This window comes from Giraffa tippelskirchi, chromosome 8 (genome assembly GCF_054371585.1).
Source record: "Giraffa tippelskirchi isolate mGirTip1 chromosome 8, T2T-mGirTip1v1.2.pri, whole genome shotgun sequence".
In the NCBI taxonomy this organism is placed as follows: domain Eukaryota; kingdom Metazoa; phylum Chordata; class Mammalia; order Artiodactyla; family Giraffidae; genus Giraffa; species Giraffa tippelskirchi.
In genome coordinates this window covers 145,519,480-145,542,800 of record NC_137282.1, presented here as the reverse complement: position 1 = coordinate 145,542,800, position 23,321 = coordinate 145,519,480, and the positions used below count along the sequence as shown (strand labels likewise).

The following is a 23,321-nucleotide window of genomic DNA, read 5'->3' as shown; positions in this document are numbered from 1 at the left end:
CCCTATAATGAAAAGGACATCTTTTTTGGGTGTTAGTTCTAGAAGGTCTTGTAGGTCTTCATAGAACTGTTCAACTTCAGCTTCTTCAGCATTACTGGTCAGGGCACAGGCTCGGATTACTATGATATTGAATGGTTTGCCTTGGAAATGAACAGAGATCATTCTGGCATTTTTGAGATTGCATCCAAGTACTGCATACTCCTTGGGTATATCTCCTCAAAACCTCACATGCCTTCTCTAGTTCAGACATCAGTGTATGGTTTTTGCTTTGCTTTGTTGTATCTTCAATGATTTTAGTTTGCTCTTGAAAAGATTTAAAAAAGAAAGACAATGTTATAATTTAAGAGTTTAGTATTTTTTCCTTCCTTGTTGTACTTGTGTTTTTTCCCTTTGAAATTTTGTTAATTTTTACCCTTTGAAATACTGAACTATAGCATTACAGATTGAAGTTCACTCTGTAGCTTTCCCTGTGTCCTTTCTCCTTTACACACACAAACACACACCCATAGGAACAATAGCAAAAACATCTCACATAAATTTAGTGACATTTCTCCATATTTTTCTATTTTTGCTACCTATAGGTACATCCACAAACTATAAATTAATGCTTTGTATTATTTTTAAATTTGTGTACATGCTATTATATGCTATGAGCCATGCTATAAGTCACTTTGTGGAATAAACAACATGCATTTAGAACTGGGCTTCTCTTGTGGCTCAGCTGGTAAAGAATCCACCTGCAATGCGGGAGACCTGGGTTAGAACCCTGGGTTGGGAAGATCCCCTGGAGAAGGGAAAAGCTACCCACTCCAGTATTCTGGCCTGAGAATTCCATGGACTGTATAGCCCATGGGGTCGCAAAGAGTCGGACATGACTGAGCAACTTTCTCTTTCATGTGGGACACCTATATGGGCACAGTGAAAGCCAACCTCTCCCAATTTCTTTAGGTCGATTTGTTTTTATCTATATCCGTATGCAGTTGAAAACATTCTCACTACTTTCCCGGTGTTCCTGCAGTTCTGCTTGTCTTCACCTCAGAGATGAACCAATGCCTTCAGATCCCCAGCTTTATGTAGGTGATTCATTTCCAGCTCCTTGTATGCTCTGTGCTTGCAGCCCAGACACCTTTTCCTATGTGACACAGACTCAATCTCCAGCCATGGAATATTAACCCTAGTTCTACTCCTACGAGTTCTTCTGGCTTAAGTTCCCACTTGTCACTTTGATTTTAAGTTTCTTCTTAGTTCTTAGTTTATGGCCACTGAGGAGATCTCTTTTTTATTTTGAATATGACAATTTATACCTATTCAGACTATATAGTGGGAGAGTAAACCATCTCCCAGCATTGTGGTGGAGAAGTGAGATCCTGTCAAAGTCTATCACTAAGATCAAGGATTCTGAAGGAGGTACCTGGGTCTTGTGGAGTCCGAGCTACTACTTCCAATCATTTGTTGTATGTCCTCCTCACAATTCTTTCAGGTAAATTTTATTACATTCATTATGACATAATAAGAGAAAACAAAAACAGATTTGTTCCATCTGCACTTTGGGAAATTACGCATGGAAATCTAAGTCCATTATGTTGAAGGAAGGGATATAAATTTCACCTTCCTGTGTAAAAGATTTTTCCCTGAGTCATTTTTTGAAGGACTCTGGACCATGAGATAAATGATCAACAACTTTAGAATTCAAATATGTCTAACCCTGAATTATTATCCAAGTCAGAAAATGTGACTTGGTTTTGCAGTTTAATTTTTAACTTCATCTTCAAATGCTCATGAGTTCTTTGTCCTGAATTTGACTTGGTAGAAATAGATGTACGTTGTCTCTGGGAAAAAAAAAAATCCAAATTTGCTTCATTTCTATAAGCAATTTTTAAACACTTGAATATAGATTGAAATATTTCTTTGACTTACACTGTGATATCCACCTATTAAAAATTTTATGTTTTTATTTTGAAAATGGTTAGTTTTTAAATTGCTTTCTTTTAGTCACTTAGAATGATTAGAGAGGATCGGGCATACATTTCTCCTTCGGTAACTTTTAAAATTATCCTCAGAGCTGTTTTCATAGGACTGTCAACAGCTATCATTGATAATTAGACATATGACAACTCAGCAAGATGTTGGCTTTCACTCAGGGTAAAGTTTCTCGGCAAATGCTCCAGTGTACAATCCTATTGTGATCATAGAAAGCCTACTGTTTCTAGTCTGGAAAGCCAGGATGGGTCCTAGCAGAGGAAGCACCTCTCGTGTGCACACTCTGCCCCAAACCTCACAATGCCCAGTAGTGATTCAGGAAATTCTAGGGCAGCTGTCAAGCAATCACATCAGATGAGTCTGAATCCTGAAATGAAAGTCTTGACTAAATCATAATGGTCATTCTCTGGATCTGGAGCTTGATGCTTTTTCATATACATTCTAAATCATGAACCCAATGATGTCTCACGTCTTCTCAGAAACTTAAGCCCCTATCATGGTACTGGCAAATCCTTTTTTCTCCAAGTTCAAGTCAAACTCCTGTTTTGCCTCACCACCTCTATAACAAATGCAGTCAATTTGGTCATTGAATTCATATTGGAAAACCATCTTTATTATTCTGACTTCTATCATATTCTGACTTCTATCAGCTGAACAGAATAGTATATCTTTTGTTATCTACACAACACACTCATTTATGTGCTAGATTGTGTGTGTGTGTGTGCTCAGTTGTGTGCAACTCTTTACAACCCCATGGACTGTAGCCTGCCAGGCTGCTCTGTCCATGGGATTTTCCTGGCAAGAATACTGGAGCAGGTTGCCATTTCTTCCTCCAGGGGATCTTCCTGAACCAGAGATCAAACCTGCATCTCTTGCATCTCCTGCATTGCAGGCAGATTCTTTACCACTGAACCACCCAGGAAGCTCATGTGCTAGATTGCCATACTGCAAATAGTCCTTCTTTTGTCCTTAGATATGGCTTTCTTTTAGTCTACTTTCTAGTTTGAATGTCCCTTACTTCTGCAACTACAGTAACAGAATGCCTAACTAAAACTGTAAAATCTTACGCTATTGAAGACAGCAGTAACAGGAAAGAAAAGAGAACATTTGTGACAAATATAATTTTTAGAAGACATACACGAAAACTAGGAGTGCTAATGTGTTGAGGTGTTATGTATTTCCATATAAGACAGTAAACAAAATTAATTTGTTATTTGTATTGTAGAAAAAATCATAACTATCAAGCAAGATGGCATTGTATCTTCTCACTCGTACAGGCTCTATAAATTATATCATGTTGCACTTATGCCTAGACTCCTTTACTTACTACCTGGGACTAGGAATAAGTGTATTTTTCTTTGATTCTCACTTATTTGGAGATCACTGAAAGAAACAGGGATAGATAAATCAGGCAACAAAACCAAACCACTCACCACACTTGGGGTATAATAGAAAATCAATAAATGAAAGCCATCATTTGCCATCATCATTGTTACTATTATTATCAACACCTTTGAAATGTAATGATATTCATGACTGAAAGAGATTAAAAATCTACCTTATTCAAACGACCCAAATATAATAAAATTAAAAAGTTGTGGTTAGCAATCAGTGTCAAGAAAATATTTTGGATTACTATATTCAAGTCAGCAAAATGAAAAGGGAAAGAATTCCCTGCAAACTGGGAGTAGAGCAAAATACAAATAAAATTTAAATTAAATTGAAATTAAATAGTATATATAAAATCTAGGAAAACATTCCACTCAAAGGTAAACTTTCCTATAAATATCAGATACGTAAGAGAGGTGCTTGCTTATCACATTTTTAACACTATACTGGAAATTCTAGCCAACATAATAACACAAGAAAGAAATATTAAATGACTGGAAAAGAAGTAAAACTATAATTATCAATGGATGATATGATTGTCTACATAGATAAATAAAAATCTATAGATGAATTGTTATCATTTATGGCAGAGTTTAGCCAGTTTGACAGATATAAAAGTGACATTCAAAATTGGATTGCATTTTTAATTACCAATCCTAAATAAAAATGCAACCAAAAATGGAGAAGCTCTATACAGTCAGTAAAAACAAGACCTGGTGCTGACTGTGGCTCAGATCTCAGCTCCTTATTGCAAAATTCAGTCCTAAATTGAAGAAAGTAGGGAAAACCACTAGACCATTCAGGTATGACCTAAATCAAACCCCTTATGATTATCCAGTGGAGGTGATGAATAGATTCAAAGGATTAGATACGGTAGAGAAAGTGCCTAAAGAACTATGGACAGAGGTTTGTAACATTATATAGGAGGCAGCAACCAAAACCATCCCAAAGAAAACGAAATGCAAGAAGGCAAAGCAGTTGTCTGAGGAGGCTTTACAAATAGCTGAGGAAAGAAAAGAAGTGAAAGGCAAGGGAGAAAGGGAAAGATATACCCAACTGAATGCAAAGTTCCAGAGAATAGCAAGGGAAGATGAGAATGCCTTCCTTAATGAACAATGCAAAGAAACAGAGGGAAACAATAGGATGGGAAAGACTAGAGATCTCTTCAAAAAAAAATGGAGATATCAAGGGAACATTTCATGCATGGATGGGCATGATAAAGGACAGAATCTGAAGTTGTTGATATTCCTCCCAGCAATCTTGATTCCAGCTTGTGATTCATCCAGCCTGACATTTCACATGATGTACTCTGCATGTAAGTTAAATAAGCAAGGTGACAATATACAGCCTTGACGTACTCCTTTCCCAATTTGGAACCAATCTGTTGTTCCATGTCCAGTTCTAACTGTTGCTTCTTATTCTGCATACAGATTTCTCAGGAGGCAGGTAAGGTGATCTGGTGTTCCCATCCACATTGTTGTGATCCACGCAGTCAAAGGCTTTAGTGTAAGCAATGAAGCAGAAATAGATGTTTTTTGGAATTCCCTTGTTTTTTCTCTGATCCAGCATATGTTGGTAATTTGACCTCTGGTTCCTCTGCCTTTTCTAAATCCAGCTTGCACATCTGGAAGTTCATGGTGCACATACTGGTGAAGCCTAGCTTGAAGGATTTTGAGTATAATCTTGCTGGCATGTGCAATGAGTGCAACTGCATGGTAATTTGAACATTCTTTGGCATTGCCTTTCTTTAGGACTTGAATGAAAACTGACCTTTTCCAGTCCTGTGACCACTGCTGCATTTTCCAAATTTGCTGCCATAATGAGTGCAACAGTTTAACAGCATCATCTTTTAAGATTTGAAATAGCTCAGGTGGAATTACATCACCTCCACTAGCTTTGTTCATAGTAATGCTTCCTAAGGCCCACTTGACTTCACACTCCAGGATGTCTGGCTCTAGGTGAGTGACCACCCCATCGTGGCTAACTGGGTCATTAAGGGCTTTTTTGTATAGTTCTTCTATGTATTCTTGCCACCTCTTCTTAATATCTCCTGCTTCTGTTAGGTCCATAGCATTTCTGTCCTTTATTGTGCCTATCTCTGTATGAAATGTTCCCTTGGTATCTCTAATTTTCCTAAAGAGATCTCTAGCCTTTCCCATTCTATTGTTTTTCCCTAGTTCTTTGCATTTATCACTGAGGAAGGCTTTCTTATCTCTCCTTGCTAGTCTCTGGAACTCTGTATTCAGTTGGGTATATCTTTCCCTTCCTCCTTTGTCTTTCACTTCTCTTCTTTTCACAGCTATTTGTAAGGGCTCCTCAGACAACCACTTTGCCTTTCTGTATTTCTTATTCTTGCAGATGGTTTTGGTCATCACCTCCCATACAATGTTATGAACCTTTGCCCATAGTTCTTCAGACACACTGTCTACCAGATCTAGTCCCTTGAATCTATTGTATAATCATAAGGGATTTGATTTAGGTCATACCGGAATGGCCTAATGGTTTTCTCTTCTTTCTTCAATTCAGGCCTGAATTAAGGCTGAAGTAAGGAGCTGATGATCTGAGCCACAGTCAGCTCCTGGTCTTGTTTTTGCTGACTGTATAGAGCTTCTCCATCTTTGGCTGCAAAGAATATAATCAATCTGATTTTGGTATTGACCATCTAGTGATGTCCATGTGTAGAACTGTCTCTTGTGTTGTTGGAAGAGGGTGTTTGCTATGATCAGTGTGTTCTCTTGGCAAAACTCTGTTAGCCTATGCCCTGCTTCATTTTGTACTCCAAATTGGCCTGTTATTCCAGGTATCTGTTGACTTCCTACTTTTGCATTCCAGTCCCCTATGATGAAAACGACATCTTTTTTGGTGCTAGTTCTATGAGGTCTTTTGGGTCTTCATAGAATCGTTCAACTTGAGCTTCTTCAGCATTAGAGGTTGGAGCATCAACTTGGACTACTATGATATTGAATGGTTTGCCTTGGAGATGAACCAACATCATTCTGTCATTTTTGAGACTGCAACCAAGTACTACATTTCAGGCTTTTTTATTGACTATGAGGACTACTCCATTCCTTCTAAGGGATTCTTGCCCAAAGTAGTAGATATAACGGTCATATGAATTAAATTCTCCCATTCCCATCCATTTTAGTTCACAGATTCCTAAAATGTCAATGTTAACTCTTGCCATCTCCTGCATGACCACAATCAATTTACCTTGATTCATCGACCTAACATTCCAGGTTCCTATGCTGTTCTTTACAGCATCGGACTTTACTTTTACTACCAGATGCAACCACACTGGGCATTGTTTCTGCTTTGGCTCAGCCTCAGCCTCTTAAATATACTAGTATACATTAAAAATTTTTGAATATTATTTCAAATAAACTTTGGAAATAGGAAATTTGCCCAAGAGTCATCATAATCACACCCGCCCCCCCAACCCAAATTTCAATATTATTTATTTTCCTTGTTGGTGTTTTTACCCCTACTTGCTTTTCCATTGTGTTGGGAATCACAGTGTAGATAAAATTTAAGGCAAGTACTTTAAGAATTTCTTCTTCTCTTATATTACAAAACTTTGAGAGCACCAGGGAATCTTGAAATATTCATTCAGTTATGTAGCATTCAAAATATTCTCACGCATCCATTTTGTGTCAGGCTATTTGTTAAAAGCTGAAAAGGAAAAGATGGTTACCACCCTCTAGGAGATTACATTCAAATAGGACAAATAACGGTGTAGAACTTTACAATAAATGTGACAAGGACCAAGTAGGGTGACTGACTCAGCTTGGGATTATTTTACAAGGCTTCCTAGGGGAAGGAGTGTTTGTATAAGTTTCCAGGTGGGAAAGCGGGTACAATGGAGAAAATATATGGAAGACTGTGCTGGTTTGGGAGTTGGGAATATATATTATGACTAGTGGAGAGTCCTAGGGTTTGATGACTGCAAAGAATTAAGGTTTGCAGGTGCTTCTGGATAAATGGGATGATTACAAGCAAGGAAAACACAAGTCTATGGAAAGGAAGAGTTCGTAGAAATCCAATAATACATGGGGAAGGGGAAAAGAGAGTTGTAATACCTGAGGGGAGACATGGCAATGCTGAAATCCAAGTATAAATAAGGAGGAGGCTGGCAGATGCTATGAAATCCTTTTATGGAGCAAAAGGGCAGTGACCTTGGAATTGCTGAGCCAGCAGTAGTGACATATTCAATGCCAAATTATGTGCTGGAAAACAAATTAAACAGAAGTGGAGAAAAGCCCAGACCACAGAAGAGTTTTCAGGAGCTAAGCATACAAGAGAACCTACTCAGTTTATGAGGAAACCCGGGGGTCCCTTCCAGGCACACTGGAGAACCAGGAGACCTGAACATGATGGATCCAGGTACAGAGCCTGATCACCACACAGCTTAGTCAGGCAACCACCCACCGGAAGCCATCCCTTCCAAATGTTGCTGATGTGTTTAGTTAGGGCTCTTGATAACCTCGTCAGCTGGGAAAATTGATTTTAGGACAGAAACGGGCCAACCTGCAAGATAAGTAGGCATTAACTTCAGGCTTCCTCCCACACACACTACTCGTGTACACGTGGAGAGCACATCAGTTCTGGTTACTTTGTGCTCCCAGTGTGTTCTGAAAGCTTTTCGTTCATTAGCCTCACTAGCCTTCATTTAAAGTCAAATGCCAAACCTTCTATCTTGTAAGTGGAGCCATTGTAGCTAAAGTAAGACTTGTTTGGATTAAATTTTCTCCCAACTGTTAGCTATTTCTCTACAAGTTCTCTTACAACACTGATTATACACTAAGAAGATTCGCAGCACCCTGCATAGTATCATAAACCAAAAGCCAGTAACTTCCACAATGGTGTCAACTTATATCCTTAATGCTATTTCAGTTTCTGAAAAGAACCATTTCATATCTTCCAAATTTTCTTGATCGTTAAGATCCAATGAGACTGCCAGGATTCTAAATCCTGTTGTGAACATCTTTTTTTTGCCCCTGTTGCCTCATTGTAAAATTAGGGTCAAAAATACTACCTACTTGTTGGGTTGTTGTAAGAATTAGCTGGCACATAAGCACTCCACAAATGTTGGCTATTATGTTACTGTTTTTATTATTTTTTCTTCTTGTTCATGCTGCTTATTTTGCCTTATTTTTCTTTATCTAGTAATTCTTACCAACTTTCAATGCTCAGTTCAACTCAACGGTCACTTTCTCAGTGAGGTTTTCCTGGGCTTCCCTGGAAAGTGATAAAGAATACACCTGTCAAAGCAGGAGACACACATGTGTGGAGCAACTAAGCTCATGCACCACAACTACTGAGCCTATGCTCTAGAGCCCTGGAACCACAACTACTGAAGTCTGAAGGCCCTGGATCCTGTGCTTCACAAGAGAAGCCACAGCAATGAGAAACGTGCACACCACAGCTAGAGAGTAACTCCTGCTCCCTGCGAGCAGAGAAACGCCTGTGCAGCAGCGAAGACCCAGCACAGCCAAATAAACAGAATCAGTGCGGTCTTCCTTGGCCACCCTGTCCTTCTTCCAATCATTCAAATTCTTCTGCATTACATTCCCTTAGTTCTCATCCTAATTGTAATATGTGATTGACTTAGAATCTACTTTCCGCCTTTCCCTCCCCTCTGGAGGACTTTAACCAAATGTCAACTTTTCAATGAGTCCTTCTTTCCTGTTTAATTTTTCTCCTTAGCATTGATTGTTTCCACACAATATGTAGTTTACTTATTGTTTTCCTCTATATCACATGGACAGGAACTGTATCTGTCCCTGCCACTACTTTAGCTCAAGAAGGCTGCATGGCCTAAAATATTAGACATCTTATAAGATAAAATATTTTCTTTTACTTACAAAGCAAGTCATTTCTATTTTTGATGAGAAGTTTTAGATGTCAAGTTAAAAATATTCAGCAGAGTACCTGAAGTTTTTAATTTTTTTTATGTGATACACAATCAAAACAGTTTGAAAACCACTTCTCTATACAAATTGTCTATTTTTAAGCAGTATCCAAAAAAAAAGGGCTTCCCTGGTCACTCAGACGGTAAAGAATCCACCTGCAATTCAGGAAACCTGGGTCTGATCCCTGGGTTGGGACGTTCCCTTGGAGGAGGGCATGGCAACCCACTCCAGTGTTCTTGCCTGGAGAATCCCCGTGGACAGAGGAGCCTGATAGGCTACAGTCCATGGGGTCACAAAGAGTCAGACATGACTAAGCAACTAAGCACATACAAGATAAAATGAGGAATGACTTCAATTAGAATAAATATTTCATAACATGATTTGATTTTAATAAAAAAGTAACCATCTAAGTTTTTTTGTTGGAGGATTTTATCAAATACATCTTGAAACTTGGTACTCCAGGAAAAGAGTCCAGCTTAATTTGAAAGAACTAGTTACCTAACCTGCCTTGCTTCAGTTGTTCTGAACTCAGTACATTCCAACTCTGACCAATCTTCTCCTATAATAAAAGCCACACACAGCAGACAAGAAAAGGCAGGAGAACCAAAAGCCAGATGAATATTAATCATTAACAGAAAATCCCCAAACCAATATTTGGAAACTCTTTGTTCCACAAAAAAAGGTGTGGATGCCATTTTTTTAAAAAATAGAAAGAGGGATAGTGTGAACATAGGCATATTTTCAGGCAATTTTAGGAAATAAATTGGAACTTAAGGATCTTGGTGAAGACCTTGGGAAATGTGTTTCATGGGCTTTTGGCACTGAGAATTCCATGGAGAAAACAAAGTAAAAGATCCAAGGATAAAAGTCAGCAGAAATTAGAAGACAGATATAAGGTTCTAGCATATTGATATGGAGAAGGCAATGGCAACCCACTCCAGTACTCTTGCCTGGAAAATCCCATGGACAGAGGAGCCTGGTAGGCTGCAGTCCATGGGGTCACTAAGAGTCGGACACAACTGAGCGACTTCACTTTCACTTTTCACTTTCATGCATTGGAGAAGGAAATGGCAACCCCCTCCAGTGTTCTTGCCTGGAGAATCCCAGGGAGGGGGTAGCCTGGTGGGCTGCCATCTATGCGGTCGCACAGAGTCGGACACGACTGAAGCGACTTAGCAGCAGCAGCAGCATACTGATAAGTAGATGAAGGATTTTCAACAAACAGAGAAGAATCACTAATTAAAGCAAAATTGAAGGAAACTCTAAGACCACTAGATGAAAAGCAAATCACTCATAATGTTCAGTTCAGTTGTTCAGTCGTGTCCCCATAAAGTTCAAGGCAACATCAATTGGAAGTGACTAACATCTTGGAACATCTTGGTCAAAGTGTGGAATTCAGGTTAAAGATAGAATCTTATACCACTGAATCTAAATATACCTCTCCTACAAAAGTTAGCTGGCTGATCAGTTCAGTCGCTCAGTCGTGTCCGACTCTTTGCGACCCCATGAATCGCAGTACGCCAGGTCTCCCTGTCCATCACCAACTCCTGGAGTTTACCCAAACTCATTTCCATTGAGTCAGTAATGCCATCCAGCCATATCATCCTCTATCTTCCCCTTCTCCTTCTGCCCCCAACCCTTCCCAGCATCAAGGTCTTTTCCAATGAGTCAACTCTTCTCATGAGGTGGCCAAAGTATTGGAGTTTCAACATCAACATCAGTCCTTCCAGTGAACACCCAGGACTGATCTCCTTTAGGATGGACTGGTTGGATCTCCTTGCAGTCCAAGGGACTCTCAAGAGTCTTCTCCAACACCACAGTTCAAAGGCATCAATTCTTTGGTGCTCAGCTTTCTTCACCGTCCAACTCTCACATCCATACATGACAACTGGAAAAACCATAGCCTTGACTAGATGGACCTTTGTTGGCAAAGTAATGTCTCTGCTTTTTAATATGCTATCTAGGTTGGTCATAACTTTCCTTCCAAGGAGTAAGTGTCTTTTAATTTCATGGGTGCAATCACCATCTGCAGTGATTTTGGAGCCCCCAAAAATAAAGTCTGACACTGTTTCCACTGTTTCCCCATCTATTTCCCATGAAGTGATGGGACCGGATGCCATGATCTTAGTTTTCTGAATGTTGAGCTTTAAGCCAGCTTTTTCACTCTCCTCTTTCACTTTCATCAAGAGGCTTTTTAGTTCTTCTTCACTTTCTGCCATAAGGGTAGTGTTATCTGCATATCTGAGGTTATTGATATTTCTCCTGGCAATCTTGATTCCAGCTTGTACTTCTTCCAGCCCAGCGTTTGTCATGATGTACTCTGCATATGAGTTAAATAAGCAGGGTGACAATATGCAGCCTTGATGTATTCCTTTTCCTATTTGGAACCAGTCTGTTGTTCCATGTCCAGCTCTAACTGTTAGTTCCTGACCTGCATGCAGGTTTCTCAAGAGGCAGGTCAGGTAGTGTGGTCCCATCTCTTTAAGAATTTTCTACAGTTTATTGTGATCCACACAGTCATAGGCTTTGGCATAGTCAATAAAGGAGAAATGGATGTTTTTCTGGAACTCTCTTGCTTTTTCGATGATCCAGTGGATGTTGGCAATTTGATCTCTGGTTCCTCTGCCTTTTCTAAAACCAGCTTGAGCATCTGGAAGTTCACGGTTCACGTATTGCTGAAGCCTGGCTTGGAGAATTTTGAGCATTACTTTACTAGCGTGTGAGATGACTGCAATTGTGTGGTAGTTTGAGCATTCTTTGGCATTGCCTTTCTTTGGGATTGGGATGAAAATTGACCTCCTCCTACAAAGGTTAGCTGGCTGATCAGACTTCATTATTATACTAGACACAAGAAAAGACTTGCAGGAAGTCAACACTGGCTAAGTTAATATTTTAATGTATTAAGGTTCCATAATGATAGTATTCCTATGAAAAAAGAAATTATTCACTATTATGGGACTCAAGATTATTCACATACTATTTTAAAATATCTCCACTAAAATATATTCAGAAGAAGTGGATGCAGGGGGTGGGTTCATGAAAAAAAAAATGTTAGTGGCTAGGGCTAGGCTAAGGTAAGCAAGAGGTGCCCATGGTGCACAACTAAGGAGATATTCACTCGTATATGCCAATTCTGTGCTTGCACAAAATAAGCCTGAGAAAGAGTGCCTCCCTGGCACCTGGCTTACCTCACCCTTGTGACCCTTGAATTAAGTTCTAATAACAGCGACAATTATGATATTGAATAGAATGCAATCTCATATGTAAAGTACTTAATGCGACACTAGTACATTAACTGCAACAAGTTAGAGCAAAATTTCAGAGAATGGCAATGAAGCCAAGGCGCTGTACTTAGGTGAGATGTTCAGATGTCTCAGTGTACCAGTGAGTAGCACTGAGACTTTATTCACCTTTTACTCCATAGGTTATTAACTTGAGAAATAAAGCATTAAGATAACAATAAATCTAGGGGCACAACACAGCAAAATGTAATCTTCCCACACAAGAGGACTTAAAGTCTTCCTCTATGCCTTAAATTGTTTCATTTACATAAAAATAGTCAAAACAAAATTTGTAAGTAAAACAAAGGGAAACAGGAAGCAAGAATGACAAAGATAAGGCTAACATTTAAAAAATAAGAGACAAACTCTCTTTGAAATAAATAAATCAATAAGAGTGGTCTAATGAAGAAGCAGAAAGAAAGCACACAGACATCACGTCAGAGGTACAAAAGAAGGTCAAACCTTGGCTATAGAAAAACATGAATATATTATAAAAAGATAATTGATAAAACACTGGAATATTTTGCAAATATAATTTAAATTATGTATAAAGTGGATGATCTTCCAAGATATCTTAAGGTGTCAAAACTGAGGGAAGAAAATATAGAAACCCTTAAAAGGCCCATAACACAAAAGAAATAAAGACTCTTATCAAAGAACTCTTCTCAAAGTAGCTTTGGTGGTGGTTTAGTCACTGTTGTGTCTGACTCTTGTGACCCCATGGACTGTAGCCTGCCAGGCTCCTCTGTCCATGGGATTTAAGCCTACATAATTATAAACCAATGTTTTCAAGCCTTCAGATAATAATAACAATAATAAAATTTCCATCCTAGTTAATTTCTTCAGAGTATTGGGGAATAAGGAAAGTTCTCCTTTCTTGTTTTGAAATCAGCATAAGCCCCATATTCAGACATGACACTCATGCATCCAGAGCCAATGTCATATACCAATAAAGTAGCAGTTCTGAAGAAACCATCAATGAATCAAATTCTGTGGTCTATCAAAAGAATACTCAAGGAACAGTTTGCTCAACATTAAGAACTATATTAATGTACAATGTTTAATAATCAAAGAGAAGCAAATCATCTCATTCAACAGATATCAATATGATTTTTGAGAAAAACAAATTAATTTACATTAAATGTTAGAAATGAATATTAGAAAAGAATTGTTAATGTTAGAAACAACTCTTTGAGATGGGGGATATGGATCAGAGATGCTTCCTATCAACTACAATGCATCTGTTCTGAAGACCTTAGGAAATATGGAGGGTAACTTCTCAAATGGAGCAGTTTGATTACACCATCAAATGGAGAAAGATACTGAAGTGTCTCTGACACACAGATGTTATTTTTCAGGAATAATCAAAGCAGGTGCTCAGAAAGCCTAGAAATGCTGAGCCATTGTTGTTCTTACCTTTACCTCCGAAGACAACTGATGCTTCCAGGGATAGGGTTTCTTGGGAAGCCTGAGCTCGCTCATTTTGCTGTTTAAGAACTTAGACTTTAATCCAGAAGCTGACAACAGAGACTGCCCTGCTGCCATCTCTCCTGCTCTGACGCTGGTGGGTCGGGCAAAGGAGGAGGAAGCAGAGGATCAGGGAGAATGGGAAAGTAGAGACCAGGGCTCCTTCCCAGGTGTCTGTTAGACCTAAGCTGAACAGAGAAGAGAAACTTTGAAGTGGATGAAACATGGAGTTTAAGTAAATGTTTTACTTTTTATACACATAAAAATGTACAAATCATAAATGTACATTTTTCACAAAGTAAAAACACCCAGTTGACTAGCACCCAAGTAATGGATTATTACTGCTATCTCAGGAGCCTCCTTTAAGTTCCCCCTTCCCTCTCCTACTCAAGGGGAATCCTTACCTTGATTTTTAATAATTAGTTTTGTCTGTTTTTAAAAACAAAACTCTATTTAAACTTTGTTTTAGATTCTTATTACTCCCTATTGAGTACTCCTCCCTTTTTTTAACTTTTTATTTTGTATTGGGTTATAGCTGATTAACAATGTTGTGATAGTTTCAGGTGAACAGGGAAGGAACTCAAGCCATACATATATGTGTATCCATTCTCCCCCAAACTCTAAACTCCTGAAAGAAAGTAACTTTTGTCTTGTTTCACTTAAAATGTGTTTATGAGATCCATCCATGATGTTGCATCTTATGGTCTATTTATTCTCATTGCTGTAGGAATAGACCATAATTTTTTAATCATCTTTCTCTTGACAATTAAGTTGTTTGCTGTTGGGCTATTATAAATAGTGCTCCTATGAACATTGTACATCTTTTTCCAAATATCTGTATACATTTCTAAGTGAAACGTCTAAATCATTGGAATGTCTAAATTTAGCTTTAGGAGATATCACCAAGAAGCTTTTCCCGAGTTCTTTTATACTCACAGTCATAGGGTAAGAGTTCCAGTTGCTTCACATCTTGCCAATGTTTGCTGTTTTCCATTTTCTTTTATTTTGTCCTTTCTGTTAAGCATGTAGTGGTATCTTATTGTAGTTTTGATGTTCATTTCTCAAAAGTCTAAGGAAGTTGAGGGCCAATTTATACATTTATAGACCACTTGAATTTTTCTTTTATGAAGTTCATGTTCAAACCATTTGCCTATTGGGTGGTCTAGGTTTTCTCTTTTTTTCCTGTGTTCAATTTGCCCACCCATTATACTACTCCTCTCTTTTATTCTTCTTTTGGTTGACTACAAACTCTCCTTCCTCTCTAAACAGTGAATACCCAGAAGATGGAGTCAGAGTGTTCTCATCTTAGCATCACCCTCAGAGCCTGGCAATCAGTTTCCTTTAAAGCACTAGCTCAAAAATATCTATTGATTTGTATTAGGAGATTCTCATTATACTCTAAATTAGCCCAAGGCTCTAGTCCCTGTGGTTCTACTTGGCTTCTAAACATGATAAGAATTGCTCCTCTAGGATAGCTGTAGCAAAACTGATATCAGCTCCTTGTGTAGAGACAGCCTAGAGGATGTGTTTGAAGTACTAGGAGTCAGAATTAATTCCTCTTGGGGTTGATGATGACTATCTGAGACTCTTGAGAAAATAAGGAAATTCTAAAAAGGTCAAATGATCTCTTTTAATCCTGAAAAGAATTTCTCTGGTGTGTGATACTGTTCTATGATTTCTTACATCTTATGTCTCTAAGTTTCTTCTCTTCCATTTAAACCTTCATTTCATTTGAAAGTGTCTCTGCTGCCTTCCTCCAATTTTCACTCTATGGTCCAAACTATCTTATTGTCTCTTCTAAAAGTTCCCACAGTGCCTCCTTTCACATTTCTTTTTTTTTTACATTATTAGGTTTTACAATTCTATCTGCTCTCTCCTATGATCTTTAACTAATCTAATTTAATCTCCTTGTCATTTCCTGGTTGTTAATCTCCTGAAATTAGTTAGGATAAGTAAATATCTATTTTGCCTGATGGAAATAATCCTAGTGTAAATAATTTTAAAATGACCCATTTAATTTTAGCATGTGAATTTTAATAGAATGTAACCACATAAATAAACATCCATATTTCTCAATGTATAAAACAAATAAAAATGTTAATTCTGTGGATTACAGCCTTAAAATTATATTCTGTGCTGAGCTATATAACATACGACTATGGATATAGTAGATATTTTCTGCACCTATAATAACCCCCATGAAGGTACTTTTCAGTGATTATCTTCTCACAGATTTTTATTTTTCTAGTTCTTTCCAAAAAGGAAAATGCAAAGGCAATGGGATTGATGTTTCAGGTTTTCCCAGCAGTTGTCAACCCTGGGTGTGTGTTACAAATACTGGGGAATGTCTAAAAACTAGTGATATCTGGGCTCTACCCTAGACCAATTCATTCAGAATCTCTAAAGTAGAGCCCATTCACCTGGATGTTTTAGAGACTCCCCAGGGAAATCGAATATGCACCAAACTTGAGAACTGCCAAGTCTGTGGCCAAGAATACCAATAAGTAAAAAAATGTTGAAAAGTTAATGCAAAGTACTACATTTAAGTTTGCAACTATATCCTCAGAGACGGGTGAGAGTCCTTTCTTTGGCCCAATGCTGGATTTCTGCTTGTCCAAATGTGAGGTAAAAAACCAGGCCAAACATGTTGACAGCAGCAGCTAGGAAAAATACATTCCTCCAACCAGACACAGAATCCTGGAGGCAAAAAAAAAAAAAAACAAAACCCAAAAAAACAGAATTATCAGTCTCAGAGTTGCTTCTCCATCAGTTCTAGAAAGCCTCCATTTTGTATATTGCAATACCGATCATGAGAATCTAGGGAATGATATGCAATAACCACTTAACACTTTGAATTCTCAAAGAAAGTTTGGTGAAACTGTTGGAAACAAGAGGATGCTAAAAAGCACACTGGGTTCTGACTCAGAATGAATTTTTCTTTAAGCCCCCCCAAATTAAGCTATACTAATATTTTTCTAGAAATTTGGATCTAGAGTCTTGAAAATATTGTATTACTCATTTAAATTATGCCTAAAATAACACTTGAAGATAGTCACTCTTCTGTTCTCTCTGTTTTGTTCTGTTTTTGGCTGTTGACATCAATCACAATAACCCCCTGAATGGACACCTCAATATGATGTGAGTCATATTTGGCCTGACTGTATGAGTCTCCTCTTGAAACCCTTGTAAGTCATAGTTTATTTCTGGTGTTATAGTCACAGTGGATTCCTAGCAATTTGGTCAAAAAGTAACCTGAAAATAGGTCACCTAGAGATGTATTAGAACGATTTTTTTGTTTTTGTTTTTGGTAAGTTGACTCATGCCTGTCCTGCCATCCCAGCCTGGTTCTGCCTTTCCATCTTCCCTACCAGCCCACACTTGGTACTGAGCTAGCCTCATGGGCCATCCTCCCTGCTTTGTCTCACAGCTATTCGTTTCACCCATGATTTAAACTCTCTTTAAGCTGGCCTTGGGACCCTTTGTGTTTCCATTTCATAATTTTTTTAGAAATTGGGATTAATATGAACAGACTCTTCGTAACTTTCACCTTTCGCTCCTGTGACTTCATCTCTTATCCTTGACACGTATCATTCACTCTAGTCATAAGAGTTGTTTCATTCTTTTTTTCCTCTAGGAAGTCACATGTGCTATTTTCTCTGCCCGAGCTGCTCATTTTCATCAATCTAACACCTATTCATTTTTTAGAAATTCAGCTTATACTTCTCTTTCCCTGGGAAATCTGACTTACCAATGTCTGACATAGAGTCCCCTACAAACAGAATTGTGTTGATATCCATGTTGATTTTCCCCATCAGATCACATAGTCCTTGAGAACAAGGGCCCAGCTGTGAATCCCCAGTGCCTAAAACAATACCTGCCACTTGCAGATGTTCAATAAACTGCCCAACCTGACTGATAAGGAATCCGGTGGCAGTGGAAGAGATGATTCCTGCAATGAGCCCAAATCCCCTTGAGATTCCCATGAGGAAACTTGCATATCTGTGGAGAGATGATTTTATAGATAATTTTATATAGAAAGCTGCCTATGTCTTTTCAGTAACTCAACACTAATGCAATTCAGCTCTAATAGCAAAGTAATTTAGACTACTGCAGATTTTTTGTTCACTTCAACACAGCTCAGGCAATATCAGTTTGCAAATCCCGAAATCACTTATCTACCAACTCAACATCCAACTCTTTGGGACCCCATAAACTGTAGCCTGCCAGGCTCCTCTGTCCATGGGATTTCCCAGGCAAGAATACTACAGTGGGTTGCCATTTCCTACTCCAGGGGATCTTCCCAACCCAGGGATCGAACCCGTGTCTCCTGCATCTCCTGCATTGGCAGGCGAATTCTTTACCACTGCACCACCTGGGAAGCCACAACACCAACTCAACAACTAGGAAACAATTCTATCTCCCAGGAGCCCAGGTTCCCACCCCGGTGTCTTAGTATGGCAGGCAGTTAGAGCAGTGGACCAGACAACAGACTCTGAAGAGATGGCTTGGGTCCAAATCCTGACTCTGCCTTTGCATGACCTCAGGCATGTCACTTAACTTTCTTGTGCCGCTATCATCTCTCTTATAAAGTGAAGATACCACTAAGGCATGTAATTGTGCAGATCAGATGTGTTGATATATGAAAGTGAAAGTCACTCAGTCATGTCAGAGTCTTCGCAACGCCATGGACTATACAGTCCATGGAATTCTCCAGGCCAGAACACTGGAGTGGGTAGCCTTTCCCTTCTCCAGGGGATCTTCTCAACCGAGGGATCAAATGCAGGTCTCCCACATTGCGGATGGATTCTTTACCAGTTGAACCACAAGGGAAGTCCAAGAATACTGGAGTGGGTAGCCTATCCCTTCTCCAGTGGATCTTCCCAACCCAGGAACTGAACAGGGGTCTCCTGCATTGCAGGCAGATTCTTTACCAACCAAGCTATCAGGGGGGTTGATGTGTGAGAAGTCCTTTAAATAGGGTTTGGCTCGTGGCAAGCATATATATATATATGGTAGCTAATATCATCAACACTATGGAAGCTTTTCCAAAACACATATGCATGGGTTCTTTCCTAAAACACACAGTCCAGTCTCAAGTGGGGAAGCTAGGGAAGTTTTTCACCTAAATGTTATCAGCCAAGATTGGGCACCATTATTCTAAAAATGCCTTAAGTCATGGCCACATACTGACATTTCTCGCTATTTGTTAGTACTCTGCCATCAATTTGTGCATGTCAACAAGAAGGAGTTACAAAAAGACTGAGTCTAAATCTCCAGAAAGGCCTGGGGAAGGGGACAAACAGGTAAAGATCTTACCGGGGGGCAACATCTAAGGTGTTGATGATGAATCCAGAATCACACAGGTTGCTGGTCCCAGGAATAAGTATCAGCAAAATAATGGTTGTTGTGTAACTGGAAGCCACAAAAGGGAGGGCCACAGCACATAGTGATGGAAGAAGGAGCCCTGGGCAATGGGGACACACCGTCAGGAACCTCTGACCATGTGTGGAAAAGGGATTTGTTAACTGAGTTTTGACTAGACTTACCTAAGGATGAAAAGAGTTTTCGGACGGTGATTAATCTAAGAAGATTCCTGGACAGGAGGAAATCTGCCAACTGTCCTCCAAGAATTGTACAACTTGCAGCAGCAATAAAAGGCAGGGAGGACAGAACCCCACTCTGAAGGAGGGAAATGTATAGAGTGAGTAGTTACAGAGGTACATATGGCACCAGATTTTATTAGTGACACAGACCAACCATTAGCCCACCCTCCTGACACTCTGGGTTGTTTTAAAGAAATTGGCATCATTTTCTGTAAGAAGAACACTGTCTCAGGTAAGACAGCCAGCATTTGCATTATACTGGTCTCCAGAGAAGAGCACAATTCATTTCTAAAGGAAATTGAAGCATCAGCTAGCATGGCAACGTTGCATGGTGGTTAAGAACACAGATACTGCAGTAGCTCAGTCACTGAGTAATTGTGTAATCCAGGGAAGTCATCTCCCTCTACGTGTCCTCATTTATACACCTGTACAGTGGGAATCATTACAAAACATCTCAATCATTGTGAGGGTTAAAAGAGTGATTCTATGCAAGGTCAAAATGTAGTAGGCAGCAGAGAACTATTTCTCCTTTTACCATTAATATGTTCATAAAAGTACAGGAAGCATACTCACGTCTCTGATGTTGACACGGAGCACAGAACTGATATACGTTGGTAGGTATGTTATGATTATGGTGCATAACCAGAAATGGCTGAAAAACCCCGAGAAAATGGCCCAAAGTGGTAGGCATCTGACCATAGACTTTATGGGGACAGATCGTCTAGGAGAACTGGACTGAAAGGAAACATCTAATCAACATGGGTATTAGAACAGGTCAGAGGGTGCCTCTCCTGAGAGCCCCACACCCTACCCTGGAGGTCTCTGCATGGTCCACAAATAGAAGGGCTGCACGGTACCTGTTGAGCCAGTGAAGACACGATGTGTTCCTTTTCCCTGATGCTTATGCATGGGTGATGCAAGGGGTCATCATAAATCACTGTGAACCACAGGAGACAGCAGACACAGCCAATGCTACCTGGGAAGCCGGGACCCAGTTAGTTTTCAGGTAGATTTGTGAGCTGGGGGAAGGGAGTTTCCTCTGAAATAGCATATTTCCCCCCAAAAACACACATGTTAATTCATGGTTATTTCACCATAAGGACCTAAATTTTACCATTTTTCATTTCAACTCATCTACAAATCTCCTTTTGACTAAATGTAAAATGCCATTTGACAATGTCAGAGCTCTCTGGAGAAAGCAGGAGCATGGCATACCTTTGCATAGCTGATTAATTACTCTTCAGACTCCAGTGGATACATAAAATTGGTGTGGCAAGGAACACTTTCCAACACATTTGCAAAAGATAGTGTTATCATATTCAAATGATACATCCATTATGGATTTCCAGAAAAATATTTCTTAACAGTACCTGATTAACATGTGTGGACCAAAATGACTTGGGTGTAGCATCATTAATGAGAAAGCCATTCTAGCCAGAACCATATTGAATGATACCGATTAGTTAAAACAAAAAGATAGAAACTTGTCTCATTGCTGAGATTTGTCATTTGAAAAGATTCTATTGTAAAGACTCTGTGGATTAATGTTCTTTAAATTCCCTCTAATTACTGGATTTATCCATTCTTTTATTTGTAAAGCTATAGGTTAGGCATCGTGATAGTACCAAAGTGGTGAAAAAATTATGGAATAGATTTCTTGCCTCAATCATCTCACAGACTAGTAGAGAGGAAAAAGGGGAAATAAATAATTACATGCCAACACAGCCTAGAAAAGAAATTATCAGTAACCATCACAGAGGACAGAAAGACTTAATCTGATGGGATAAGACTTGGAAATCCCCATATGGAAGGGGACATTTAATTTGAACTTTGCAAGATTCACCTGGTAGAGAATAGGTTAAGGGTACCTTGACAGAAATAATAATTATAGCAAAATATGAAGACAAATTGAAAATATGCTTTACCAGCTTTGACATCTTAACCACATGTGGCAATTAAACATGGCATTTCAGATGTGGTGGCAGAGAATCTAAGAAGCCTGGGGTGAGCGTGTAAGGTTGCACTCTTGATTTCTCAGAAGTCAGCACTATAAAGACGCATTTTCTCTCAAATGGGAAGAATATGGGTCATGGGTGATGTAAGCATGAAAACAAATGCCTGGGAAGTGGAGATGTTAGGATTTAAGAGAAAGTGACTCACCAAAAATGTAGAAGATAAAAGGCCAGCCCAAGGCCTGGGAGATTAGTCCCCCCACACAGAGAATGATGAAGGACCCAAATGCTGCCCCTGAAGAGAAGAGGGATTGAAAAAAACACAAACTGAGGAAAATAGCAATGGTTGAATGACTTCCCTAGATGTTATCCCAATGGTGAGGTGGCAGATTTAGAATTACTGGGTAATGAGAGACTTTATTCCAGCTCACAGATCTCTCCCAGTAAAGTCATGGAAAATAATTAGAATAAATCATAGTGATATGCCACCTGATGCCTCAATGGCTCCTTTAACACCAACGTGACCAAATCCAAATCCCATTTGTCATAGAAACTCTCTGTAAACATAGCCCACAACATTTCTTTATAAATAGAGTTACATTCTGGCCGGGGCAATATGAGATTGGCAACAGAAAAGGAAAGTCTTACAAAAACTAATAAGATAAAGTCCTTGACCTCAAGGAGATTTCAGCCCAGTGAACATGGACAAAATTCACTATTGTAATACATTGTAGACCTTTGAGTCTGAACATATTTTTCAGAGACTCACAATAAGAAATGTATTTTACATGGCAACACAGTATATACACAAATACAAACACACACACTTCAAACAAAAGTTTCATGAATCAATACTTAGCCTTACTATGTGTAATTCACTCCAAAATTTTCTACTTTATTCTATTCATTTTTATTTTAAAACACTGGTTTTGACCTACTAAATTGATTTTATGACCCCTTCAACGGGTCCCAATATGAAATTTTGGGGAAAAAATGTGAGATATAAATATGATAGTAAAACTATAATTTTCTATGAAAGTATAAGGAGAAATGAGGAGAAACATGAGAAAATTAAAATTGATGATAAGATGAACAAATTGTTTACACACCCTAAGCAGTAGGGTGGATGGAATTTTTGTAGAAAAAGAGAGACTTTAAGTGCACTTCAGTTCAGTTCAGTTCAGTTCAGTCGCTTAGTCATGTCCGACTCTTTGCGACCCCAAGAATCGCAGCACACCAGGCCTCCCTGTCCATTACCAACTCCCGGAGTCTACCCAAACTCATGTCCATCAAGTCGGTGATGCCATCCAGCCATCTCATCCTCTGTTGTCCCCTTCTCCTCCTGCCCCCAATCCTTCCCAGCATCAGGGTCTTTTCCAGTGAGTCAACTCTTCGCATGAGGTGGCCAAAGTATTGGAGTTTCAACATCAACATCAGTCCTTCCAATGAACACCCAGGACTGATCTCCTTTAGGATGGACTGGTTGGATCTCCTTGCAGTCCAAGGGACTCTCAAGAGTCTTCTCCAACACCACAGTTCCAAAGCATCAATTCTTCGGCGCTCAGCTTTCTTCACAGTCCAACTCTCACATCCACACATGACTACTGGAAAAACCATAGCCTTGACTAGACGCACCTTTGTTGGCAAAGTAATGTCTCTGCTTTTTAATATGCTGTCTAGGTTGGTCATAATTTTCCTTCCAAGGAGTAAGTGTCTTTTAATTTCATGGCTGCAATCACC

At 39.1% G+C, this 23,321-nt stretch overlaps 2 protein-coding genes across 8 annotated transcripts in view; one reads left to right on the top strand and one right to left on the bottom strand.

The window, feature by feature from the left end:
* LOC145518222 (uncharacterized) overlaps positions 1-23,321 on the top strand; it is a 72,278-nt gene that overhangs the window by 38,157 nt on the left and 10,800 nt on the right. For 2 of the 3 annotated variants that reach the window (XR_014062762.1, XM_081522145.1), the window contains one exon: positions 8,533-8,882. The exons of the other annotated variant lie outside the window; for it this stretch is intronic. Coding sequence is in view for 1 of the 2 variants with exons in the window: in XM_081522145.1 (XP_081378271.1) it covers positions 8,533-8,587 (55 nt within the window). In the remaining variant the exon portion in view is untranslated. Of the gene's footprint in view, positions 1-8,532; positions 8,883-23,321 lie in introns of those variants that run through there. 3 annotated transcript variants of the gene reach the window in all.
* The window catches only part of SLC17A2 (solute carrier family 17 member 2), a 52,161-nt gene continuing 43,859 nt past the window's right edge, over positions 15,020-23,321 (bottom strand). For 2 of the 5 annotated variants that reach the window (XM_081522114.1, XM_081522115.1), the window contains 7 exons: positions 21,790-21,876; positions 20,487-20,605; positions 20,203-20,364; positions 19,573-19,705; positions 19,343-19,490; positions 17,935-18,025; positions 15,854-16,723 (listed from right to left, as the gene is read on the bottom strand). In XM_081522114.1, the coding sequence (XP_081378240.1) occupies positions 16,589-16,723; positions 17,935-18,025; positions 19,343-19,490; positions 19,573-19,705; positions 20,203-20,364; positions 20,487-20,605; positions 21,790-21,876 (875 nt within the window). In that variant the 3' untranslated portion in view covers positions 15,854-16,588. Of the gene's footprint in view, positions 15,096-15,853; positions 16,724-17,313; positions 18,026-19,342; positions 19,491-19,572; positions 19,706-20,202; positions 20,365-20,486; positions 20,606-21,789; positions 21,877-23,321 lie in introns of those variants that run through there. The other 3 variants (XM_081522116.1, XM_081522118.1, XM_081522113.1) reach the window with 3 other exon arrangements.